This window comes from Triturus cristatus, chromosome 6, assembly GCF_964204655.1.
Source record: "Triturus cristatus chromosome 6, aTriCri1.1, whole genome shotgun sequence".
NCBI lineage: Eukaryota > Metazoa > Chordata > Amphibia > Caudata > Salamandridae > Triturus > Triturus cristatus.
The window spans coordinates 348,272,957-348,285,347 of record NC_140589.1 but is presented as its reverse complement, the minus strand read 5'-3'; the positions used below and the strand labels follow the sequence as shown (position 1 = coordinate 348,285,347).

General features: G+C 45.2%; 1 protein-coding gene across 7 annotated transcripts in view; it reads right to left on the bottom strand.

Annotated features, from left to right (window-relative positions):
* The window catches only part of KIDINS220 (kinase D interacting substrate 220), a 1,251,292-nt gene that overhangs the window by 613,309 nt on the left and 625,592 nt on the right, over positions 1-12,391 (bottom strand). For all 7 annotated transcript variants that reach the window (XM_085610740.1, XM_085610741.1, XM_085610744.1 and 4 more), the window contains exon 19: positions 1,839-2,082. In XM_085610740.1, the coding sequence (XP_085466866.1) occupies positions 1,839-2,082 (244 nt within the window). The remainder of the gene's footprint in view (positions 1-1,838; positions 2,083-12,391) is intronic.

The following is a 12,391-nucleotide window of genomic DNA, read 5'->3' as shown; positions in this document are numbered from 1 at the left end:
GAGTATTGAGATGGTTTTTATCGCTCCAACCCTATCGTTTTCAAACCAAACATCGGAAGCGAAGTGAACAGGGAAATACAGATTACTTATCTAGGTTTCCCCAAAATCAGAACACCAGTAGAAAGACAGCAAGGGAAAGGGGATGTGGGAAGGAGAGTACGGGGCTTACCTTTGGGTCGCCGTGGGAGAAACCGCTCCGCGTCTTGAGGGAGCCCAATGCATCATGGGACTTGAAGGCCGGGCTTAAACGCCAACCACCCACGCAACCATATTCCGTTTCTCCACAGAAGGACTACGGAAAAGAACCGGAACTGGGCGGAAGCGAACCCGGAAGTACTGTTCGCGGCCCAATGAAAGGAGCGAACAACCGGAAGGAGGGGGCGCGGACCAAGGGCTGTCAAGGCATGCAGATGAAGAAGACGGAGGAAGGAGATTGCGGAGCACATGGCGAGGAAAACGCAGAGACCCAGGAAGACGCGGAGACCGAGGACGACCGGGAGGAAGAAGAGGACTCTGAAGAACGGTGGAGCGAGGAGTGGTGGTCCCCACCGGAGGAGGCAGAAGAGCGGCCGCATCTCAGGAGAGTTGCGGCGGGGCCGGTGAGTCACGTTACAGGGGAGAAGGGGGAGAGTGAACAGGAGGAGGAAGGCGATACGAAGGGGGGGAGCACGGGTAGGGAAAGAATAACTAGACAGGGCACGATACTTTCGCTATACTCTCACAGCGTTTTGTTTGGGGAGGGGGACTACTAGCACAAGAAGTTCTCCTGCTTTCTTTTTGGCCCCTAGTTTTCACTTTTCGCTATATTGCCTCCGAACTCGTGGGTTTTTCTTTTCTTTTCGATCGTCCGCCAAGCACTCCCTGGATGTCTATCATTCCTAAGTGTAGAGCACACCTTGGCATATATACCTAGTGTCTCTCCTGGAGATACAGCACTCCCCCATTATTTCACTCCCCAGTGTGGTGACTGGCAAAAAGACCCTAAGATTTATTATAACCGGGCAATTGATGGCTTTTTCTTTCCTCTTCTATGAGCCTCCGGGGAGACCCCATCACAGGCAAGGAGGAGCCAAGAACATCGGCGTCAGACTCCCCGTCCAGCTCACACCATAGTACATCAAGAGAAGAACAAGAGAAGATAGAAGCCGTATATGCTGTTAATCCCCATCCTGAAAATAAATCAAGTGTCTTTGGAAAATATATTCAGCCTCCTCGCTTGTATATCAGACCCCACCTCCCACACCAGCCCTGCTCCCTTCGTCTCCTCCCACAGTCTTTCTCTTTCCATCTATTCATTCGCTTTCTCTCGTCTCTCTCGCTCTCTTCTACCTCGCTGACCCCATTCTCTCTACCTCTACCCCTTCTCCGTCTCTTAAAGCCTCCCTGTCCACCTCGGGGAGCTACGGAAAGTGATAGTGGCACCTGGATTGGCACGGAGCTTTAAAACTGGGCTCAGAGGGCTTCGGACCACTGGGGAAATGCCTGGGATTATAAAAGGCCCGTCCAGCCCTGCTGAACAGACTCTAGTTGTTCATGATGGTTGTTTGTATCCAGTGCAGGCTATGGACTGCTCCACTGTCGCTCCTTGGTGAGAGCCATAGAGACGCACACACTGAGCCAGAACAACAATTAATGAAACTGCACGCGATGACACACACTCTCGTCCTGCCATTAAACATCTGGGAGAAAAGACCCGCGATAACATCATCATTTTGTTCACTCACACATGACATCAAAACATGCTTTCCATATAGGACACGTAGGAATTCAACACTATGCCAACCAAGCTCTCCCCAACGCAGTAGCGATACATAAACGAACATGCATCCCATAGGTACCTGTAGTTTCGGAGTAAGGCACGTCTCCATTGGATGTTGCAGAGGTAAGCATGTTTTTGGCACTGCTGAGCCCACGGCTGTTTAAGAAGACAGGCAAATGGACGATATTGCGCATATAGTCGTGCCCATTGATGTTGGAATCTCGCAGTACACTATTTAAGTTCTGGTTGATGGCCTTTATAATAATGTGTGGATCACTCGCAAAAATTGCAATGAAAGGACCTTTTGAAAACAAGACGCGAACCTGTGAAAAGAGGAAAAAATATCGTAAACAAGAGCAAGAACAGACTAAGGCTAAACAATCGTTACACCGATACCGGGCTTTGTAGTAATGGACTACAGACTAGTTGAGGTATTTCATGAAGATTTATTGTAAGTTGTTAAGTAGCCTGGAACAAGCCCCACCAGGAGCAGCCCGCAGGAAGCTCAGCCCCATCATAACTGTGGCTTATCTTCAACCAGTACCCAACATTCCGTAGTGCATCACAGTGCAGAGGCATTCCACTAGAAGGGCATGAAGTGGGTAAAGGCATACATAGGAATATACAATAGGCAGGATACAACATACCTCCTTTTCTTCCACAACAGAACAATGAACAGAGAAGCATAGAAACTAAAAGAAGGAGAAAGCGTACCGATCATTACCTGCTGACACACCCACTGGCCAGACAGATGTGACAGGAGGCAATGCACAGCATGAGGGGTAGCAAATACAGAAAAGGAATTAACAAATAAAGATCAGACACACTCCTCTGTAAACAATGCAAAGCAAAATACATAAAGTAAAACAATAAGACTTGAGGAAGGTACAAACACAAAAATAAATACTCTTCTTCCCTTCTCCATAGGACAACGAGAAAGAGAATAGAAAGATATACCCAAGAACTACTCCAGACACACCAACTAGCAGGAAAGGTATGAAAAGAGACAGGTGTAAGATACTACATATCCTTATCTCCCTTTCTTCCCTAACCCAGCAACGGATAGAACAGTAGAGAAGAAAAGGACTGGAACAACAGAATAGGCAAAAAGAGAAAAGCTGCATGGAAGGAACAGGAAAATAGAAAGAGTGGGAGGAAACCACCGAAGAGTACGAACACATAAATAAATACTAATCCTCTCTATGAGAAAGAAAATAGAAGGAACAAGGAGGTAGCAAGAGTGTGAGAAAACCAAAGAAGGATTCAAACACATAAATATACAACCCCCTTTTTCATAGAACAACGAGAAATAAAATGGAAAATGGATAGAAAACCCAAGAACTACTCGAGACACACCCACTGGAAGAAAAGGTATGAAAAGAGACAGGCATTGAGTAAATGAAAATAGCAAACAGAGACGCAGAGGAAAGAACAACAAAAGATCCTTCATACCACCCTGTAAAACAGCATTAAAATAAGTTACATTGAGGAAACATTGAAAAATTTGAGAGGAATAAATCCCCATATCGACATTGAAGAATAGGGAGGAATAAACCCCCATATCGACAACCTCAAAAGTTCAAACATTGAAAAACATTGAAATGTTGAGAGGTAACAACACAAATTGACAACCTCACAAAGGTCACAAATTGAAAAACATTGAAAAATTGAACTATTGAGAGGGACCATTTGAAACCGTGAGTACAGTAGTAAGTACAACACAATGTAATTCCAACTAGGAAATACAACTAGAATACATGCAAATTGATAAATAAATTGAGATACACATTTCCTACCAAGAAATACTGCACGCATGCATGTACACTGAAATAATTGAGTAATTGAACACTCAGGAGAGAGTAGCTAAGGTACTATATATATATCCCATTGAGGAACATCGAAACATGACAGTATACAACCCAGCGAAGGATAAGATGTGAGGCAACTGCAACATTATGGAATATAGCAAGTACAGCGATATAACAGAGAAATTGAACACATGCAAGTACATAGATAATCGACAAATAAAAAATATTGAGTAATCGATATCTTGAGAGCATGTAACAAGGGTCATAAATATATACACCCCATTAAAGAAAATAGAAATACATGGATACCACTCAGCAGACACTTGAAGACAAGGTCATGTAATGGTTAACCATGAAAAAACTATGCAAGAAACATGAGAAACAGAATTTCTGTAGAAACATAACCTCAACATTGTGCCAAAACGTGAGAAAAACTTCCCTTTGAAAAACCCAAACATCATGCTCAGCTAGGCACGTGATCAATAGCTTGAATGTTCTTAACGGAGACCTGGTTTAAGGCAGACTCCCTACCCAATGTATTAGCCGCATTGCCTCCATCATACTCTGCCATTCGAGCAGATCGGCCTGAGGGCAAGCGGGGTGGTGGAGTAGCCTCAATAGCCCGGACAGACTTCTGCTTCCAGATTCTCCCCTCCGTACCCATTCCTGAGGTAGATTACCTTGTAGCTCGTTCAACTCTCCACCAGGTACCATTCACTTTTGTCTTAATTTACCGTCCTCCCCAGCCAACCCCATCCTTTCTCCCTAGCATTCAGGCTCTCTTAGCCACCTTGGTGGTTAACAATTCATCGGTACTAGTGCTAGGGGATCTAAACTTTTGGCCCAATGAACCTGCTGAGAGCCCTCAATCTAAAGAATTTACAGACTTTATGATTTCCTTGAACTTCTCACTGCTCACTCATGGCTCCACACATACCCACGGTCACATGTTGGATCAAATCTGGGCGTTAAATATTCCATCCACATCCCCCATAATTTCCCCGTGTTCCTGGTCCGACCATTCTATTATTTCCTTTTCCCTTGCACTGACCGCGCTGGTCAAACCTCCACTTCCTAAAAACATTTGGGTCAGGAAATGGGGTAAAACGGATATGCCCTCCTTTTGTTCAACCTTGGCCAAAACCGCTCCCGACCTTACAGATCTCACTGCTACGTCGCAACTGGCCGCCATTGATAATTGGCTGACTTTGGCGGGCGACGAATTCGCCCCCATGAGGCGACTCACTGTTAAGCGGGCCCATGCAGCCAATCGATGGTTCACTTCAGAGCTAAAAGAACAGAAACTAGCAGCTAGAAGAGCCGAGCGAGCCTGGAGGAAAAACTATAGCCCAGAGCTAAAGACTATATATTTGTCTATTTTAAAAACTTATAAAGCGGGTATTCTGGCGGCTAAAACTGAATTCTATACTAGCAGGATTATGGCAGCTGAGTCTCGCTCAAAGGAAATTTTTACCGCGGTCCATGAACTAGCATTATCCAGTAGAACCACGGCTACCATTCCCCCCTCTCAGTCCCTCTGTAACTCGCTCAATGAGTTTTTTATTGATAAAGTAGTCAAAATTAAACTTAACATTCCACCACCCTCCCTTGCATTCGTCAATCCTTCCCCTCCCCCCGCTGTCCCCAAACTTAATCTTATTCCACCATTAACTGAGGATACCTTCTTCTCATTACTTCACCGAGTCAAATCCGGTTCTCCCTTAGATTTTGCCCCCGCCCATATCCTCAGGGAAATTTATTTATCCTCCCCCACTCCCCCTTTGACCCTCCTCAATGACTCGTTAAAGAAAGGAAACGTTCCTGGCATACACAAATCAGCGGTTGTAATACCTATTATTAAAAAATCTGACGCTGATCCTTCCTCCCCCTCCAACTACCGTCCCATATCCCTACTGCCTTACCTAGCAAAAATTTTGGAAACTCACGTCACAACCACCTTAAGCACTCATGTTGAAATCAATCACTGCCTTTCCCCCCGTCAAGCCGGCTTTCGCCCATTGCACTCCACCGAGAAAGTGGTGATCTCGGTAATGGACGTGCTACGTGAAGGCATTGACACCAACCTTCCGCAAGCCTTGATTTTATTAGATCTGTCCGCCGCCTTTGACACGGTGGATCACTCCATTCTTCTCAACCGTGTCAGGGCGGCGGGCATAGAAGGTCCTGCCTTCTCGTGGATTGAGTCCTTCCTCACAGGGAGGGCCCAAGCCGTCCATTTGGCCAATTTCACCGCAGACTTTCGTAAGGTGGAGTGCGGAGTCCCTCAAGGCTCATCACTTTCCCCACTTCTATTTAATTTATACATTTATCCCCTCATTTTTTCGTTACAGCAGATGGAGGTCACGGTGTTTAACTACGCCGATGATCTCCAGCTAATCTTCAATCTCTCCAACTCCCCTTCATCTGCTTCCAATGTTCAGACTGTAATGACATTCATTCAGGACTGGATGAACTGCAACCACCTCAAACTCAATCCGGACAAGACTGAGCTAGTCCTGACCGGAGGTGGTTGCAGTCCATGGACCTCCGCCCACTGGCCCTTGTCACTTGGTGCTCCCCCTCTTCCTGTCTCCAAGGTCAAAACTCTTGGGATTTTTCTTAACACACAACTCTCTATTCACGCACATGTGGGTTCAGTGGTTTCTGCTTGTTTCTTTTCTTTAAGACTAATTAGGAAAGTATCCCGCTTTTTTTCCCTTCCTGCTTTAAAAATTATTGTGCTGGCTATGGTACTGTCGAGAGTTGATTATGGTAACATCATTTACAATGGAGCTCCAGCATATGCGTTCCATTGCTTGCAGCTCATTCAGAATCAAGCGGCTCGTTTGATCTATGGCTTACCCAAATACCATCGTGCCACCCCCCTGCTTAAAGCTTTGCACTGGCTCCCGGTGAGGGAGCGTGCCCTTTTCAAACTGGGTTGCCTTACTTTTCAGGCTAGATCAGGTACAGCCCCCGAGTTCATTTGCGCCGCCATAAAACCGTACCTCCCAGGTCGTGAACTCCGCTCTGCCCATAGGGCTTTTCTGACCATTCCTCGTTTCAAGAAAAAGAAATCTGGCGGAGCGAAATTTGCTGTTCTCGCCCCGCTTTTCTGGAATTCTCTCCCTCCTGCTCTCCGAACTTCTCCTTCATATACACAGTTTCGGAAAGATCTTAAAACCCTGTTATTTGAGCAAGCTTACACTGTCTAGCCCTACTGCCGACCGCTACTGCATCACTTAAAGCGCCATGAAACCGCATGGTATACGTGCGCTTAATAAATGTTTTTAAATTCAAATTCAAATTCAAATGTGCACCCAAAAGACATTGAAATAGAACAATACGCTCCTTTGAAACTTAGTTGAGGTGGAGCTGTCTTATTAAAAGCAGAAAATTGAGCACAGGCGAACCAGTGTCTCTACTGGAGAGCGTCCATACAGAATACTCACCGCGAGACTTGGCTTATCCAGAAAGAGGGCACAAAGGACAAAGTCCGGTGTCCAGAAGCAGAAATAACTTCCAAACATTGACTCAGTAAAAGTACTCACAAGACTTCACTGCATAAGCATTGAGGATGTAGATGGGCTCACTTGAGAGGTAGTGTCGTAGTGACGTGTTTGGCAAAGTAGAAATAAGAGCATCACAGAGGATTTCAAAAGGACGCCACGCTGTGAACGTCCTGCTGGGTGGCTAACGGCGCGACATTGCACCCAAGCGTCACACAGCAGTCAAAGACCTCACTGTCTAGAAGACGATCCCACGGAGGAGAGATGTCACAAGAGATCCAAGAAACGCTGCACTGGAACCAGCAGCAGAAAAAAGGCAGCAAATACAGTTACACAAACCCAGAGGCTACAAATATCCTTGAAAAACACGAACTGCACAGCTTTCAAAATAGAAATGGCAGGTAAAAAGGTCTAACAGTACAAAACGTACTTCCCTTGAAGGCGCAGTTGAAATTGATATAGACACATGTCACCGAGCAAGAAAATGTTGCCACTTGAGGTTGCACAAAGCGCGCAGAGATTGCATTGATATAGAAAGCAGCTTGAAGGCAGACCGTCCATAGAGCCACACTGTTTTTGTGCGTTGATTGAAAAGTCCATTAATTGAGACAGGCTTGTGAAGTGGGATCTGGCACATCCACAGCAGTTTGAAAATACACCGTAGATTGTAGAAATGAATCACTGCCTTTACCTTACCTCTTGAGATACTGTAAGAACAGAAGACACTAGGAAGTAGCAGGAACTGGAAGGTAGCAAGGATATGGGAGGCAGCATGGATACACAGGCAGGAGGAACTGGCATATATATATATTGAATAAGGTTGAAGTTGTTATGCGCAGGACTTGAACACCTTACTACGCAGGTAACACAATCAGACAACCACCAGTTACCTTCCTTGTTGAGATGCTGCTGTAGAAGAAACTGGAAATGGATTTGGTTGAAATTGATATGTCCATAGTTTGAATACCTTCCTTGTTGAGGTGCTTCTGTTGTGGTGTTGAGGTTGAAGTATAATAGAAATCCCTTGAAGTTGAAGTTGTTGAAAAAAAACTGGACTTGAAGAAATATTGAAGAAGAATCTGGCATGTGCAGGTAGGGGGTGACCGGTGAGATGGTCACTGGTGGGGCTCAGATGCCAGAGTCATTGCTTGAAGATAGATGAGGTTTGAATATCTTGCCTTCTTGAAAATTGAGTTCTTTAATTGACGTGTAGGTAAGATCAACTCGTCACCATAAAAAATGTAGTAATGGAATCCAGACTAGTTGAGGTATTTCATGAAGATTTATTGTAAGTTGTTAAGTAGCCTGGAACAAGCCCCACCAGGAGCTGCCAGCAGGCAGCTCAGCCCCATCATAACTGTGGCTTATCTTCAACCAGCACCCAACATTCCGTAGTACATCACAGTGCAGAGGCATTCCACTAGAAGGGCATGAAGTGGGTAAAGGCATACATAGGAATATACAATAGGCAGGATACAACAGCTATGGACATCAGAAAACGCCTGCCAGGACACGTCAAACCACTACCATTTGAGATTTTGCTCTAAATTAAGTGTTGGCAGACACTGGCAAACCTGCAGCGGTACTCCAGTAATGTATTGTTCATTTTGGGGCTTTGCATGAAAGGCCACGGATGTGAAGTATACGGTACACAATTGGCACCAATAGGATACCTAGAGATGGGAGAGTCACTAAGGGCTCGAGCCTTGCTCGAGTCAAAGGGCTGGCTCTGGCTCAGCTAGAGGTCCTTCTGGACCCTCGAGCCCAAAACGAGCCGAGCTTTATTGTGGCTTCTGTCTGCCTCCCACGCTCCACCATCATGTGCCAAAAATTAAAAACAAAGCCAAAACCCTTGGTGTTAAAATGGTGAGAAAGAGGTAGGCATCTAGTAAGAGAATTTCATAATGTGAAACAAGAAAGGGGGCCAATGCTGGCTTCCCCGCTTGGCCGAAATAGTGTAATCATAGACAAATATTTTATTTTATAGAACCTCCTTTTTCTTTATTAACACATTTAAGAGCACCTCCCAATAGGTGCATTCAGGGTGTTTTCTGTACAGAAAAATCTGATGCATTAAAGTGAAACGCTTCTGCATAGCCTTTTTTATTCAAGAGACTAACAGGTTTTCACATTATATTGATTTAGATGGCAGCTGCACTGGCTCGTAGAGGACAGCCAGCTCCCTGTTAAGAGTTGGCTCGCCCATCTCTAAGGAAACCAGCTAACATATTCCTGACAGACAGCAGCATGAGGCTGACTATACAATCAGCAGTGCCGCCTCTGGTTTGTTGAAAATGTATTTATTTTTTATTTTATTATATTTATATGCATACAGCGTTTGGGTATAGTGAGGGACCCCTGGCACAGTATACACATAAAAAACATGCCTTTTTAGAGCGTGCTTCTTTCTACCATCCCATTAGAACAGAACTGACTGATTTTACCTCATCCAAATAATGCATCATAATTCAGAGCGAGTTAAAACTCACTGAAAACGACATTCTTTAATGAGTTTATTTGTATTCTCTTTCTAATAACCATTAACCTCCGAATAAGACAATACCCCAGCCGTCCAATGTTTTACAGCTATTATTGAACTTTCAATAGTAGTGAATCTACTCTATGGGTAGGCAGATAGATGCCCATCGTATTACTCTAACAAACACTTTGGCATCCCCGTGTATGTGCCAAATGTTAATTAAACATTGGCAGCCCCAGCGCCGTCTTTTACATCCCACCCCCTCATTCTTATTGATATAAACTGCAGCCTTTTGGTAATGCAGTTTAATCGGACCATAGGAAGGGGTCATGTGAGCCAACGAAAGACTACATAGTCATCTGTAACATCGATGCACACGCCTTCCTTGCATTAGTCCAATGAAAGTTACAACTTCTGCAGGCTACACTAATGTTACCAGGCGAAAACGAGATGTGTCATTAAAAGGGCAGAGATGTAATGTAGGTTTACGAATGGCAGCGCATAACAAACCTTTCCTGGCAATACTGGGTTACTCACACAAAACCACGTACCAGCCATGAAAAATGAGGCTCGTTAATGTAACAAGTGGATGCCTCTTGGACCCAGTTTGGGCAAAAACATGATGTCCCTGCTCCGTAATGAAATACATCTGTTCTCTTTACATGTAGCGTGAGCACTAATTCAGAGCAGCAGATGGGATAAGAGAGAAGCAGCTTTTCAGGCTAAGTTAAAATAAATATGTCAGTAGCACAGGGTCGGATTGGTAAGGGGGAACTCGGGCAATGGCTGAGGGGCCGGTATCGAAGTTCCAGCTGTGGCTGCTTTTTTGGCAGCCTGGGGGCAGATTTAGGCAGTGTCTGGTGTGTTCGGATGTCACCAGCGGCCCAGTGGGTGCCTGAGTGGCCTTTCTGGAAGCAGATGGGCGTCCATTACCTCCCTTTTATCAACGGCAGAGGTGGCACTCCCTTTCTCTCACTGGGCAGCCCATTAATGTGTGCATACTGAGCAGGGCAGGAGGCCTGAGCAGAAGTGGCCTCACTTGTTTTCAGGTGTTTATAAAACTTCGCCGAAACAATATTTTGCGTAAAGGCAATATGCAAATTAGGGCCACTTTTTTTTATAGCGAGCCGGGCAGATTTCTAATCCCAATCTAACCCTGAGTAGCAGGGAAGCGAGGCGCACTGGGCATTATGGTGTCTGGGTGCTCGTCACTAGGCCCCTAAGCCACTCTGCCACTCTGCCCCCCCTAACCCGCACACCTCTTAACTCACCTCTTCACGAGCCCACAGCGCACGCTCGTACCCTACCCTTCGTTGCCCCCACTACGTTGAAGTCCCCCCACCATTTTACCTCCTCTGTCACTTGATGAAGGGTTCGCATATCCTTTCCTTCGAAGCACATCTTATTTTAGCAGATTACTTAACATTATTAAAGCAGATGCGCTGAACGCGAAGAGCATGCGCAACTCAACAAGCACATTACTTATTGCCAGCGTTGGATTGGTAAGGCGGGCTCTCGGGCAATGGCCGAGGGGCCGGGATCCCAGTTCCAGTTGTGGGCTGCTTTTTTGGACAGTCTCGGGGCAGTCTGTGTTGTTTGAATGCCGCCAGCGGCCCAGTGGGTGCCTGTGTCCTTTCTGGAGGCAGATGGGGGGAGGTGTCACTCCCTTTCTCGCACTGGGGCGGCCCATTAATGTATGCAGATTGAGCTGGGGTAGGGGACCTGGGAAAATGTGGTCTCACTTGCATTCATGTGTGGTTCAGCAGTGTGAACTAATCTATGCATTTTTTTTACCTAAGTGAAATGAAGAAAACATCTGCGAATAAGGGCAACTTTTTTTTTTGCGTGCCCAGGCCTATTTTTGATCCCAATCCAACCCTGCTTATTGCTCAAATAAATTCAGTCGATGTACTACTCCGATTGAGACCGAGAATGTTACTCTTTTTTGTCTCTAACTCTGTTTGTTGTTACCCTGTGCCGACTGTCACGTAACAGAATCCCACTGCACTATATTTATTACCTTTGTCAAAATTCTGACGACTGTCGAATACCATTTACCTTGTCTCCTGTCACGCTGTATAAAATCAGAGATGTAAAGCACAAATCTCAATAAGAAATATTTGAAAAAATTATAAAACGCTAATTACTGATGCAGGTTGCAAACAAGAACAATCACTGGCAAATAAATTAAGTCTAGCTTTTTGTTAGGGGAAGTGTTTTGGTAATAGCTTGGCGAATTTACATCCCATAATAAAGAAATATCCTGGGCTACAACAATATGGAAGCTGGGACAAACGATATTAACTGAGTGAAGCTGTGCCCTCAGAAAACAAACTTATAAAAGGAGTAGTAAGATGAAGTCTGTTTCTAACTATTCAAAATAAAATCCATGCATAGCAAAATACTGCATAATATATACTTTAAAGAAAGGGACAGTAGTTGTGTTGCATCTATAAGAAATTCAATGTGTGTGCATGTCTTCACTGTGTGAACAAAACAGCATTAATTCCAAAAGAACAAGTTACTTACCTTCGGTAACAATGTATCTGTAAGAAACATTAGTTAGTTAGATTCCTCACCTTAGAATATCTCCAGGCGTCAGGCTGGATCCGGAAAGATTTTTCGTCAGCAATACCCCTTGCGCGTCGCTAGGCGTCGTCTGCGGCACCGCGTCCGTCGTCGGCGTTGTGCGCCGGAATGACGTTGTTGGAGTACTTAGACGCCGCCCTCGCGTGCTGACGTCAGTTCTTGTACATAGCTTTCCGCGCCAGGAACGCAGAGCCATGCAAGAGACCGACACTCGTGCCAAAAAATCTAGGGTCCTGAAAAGGATAAC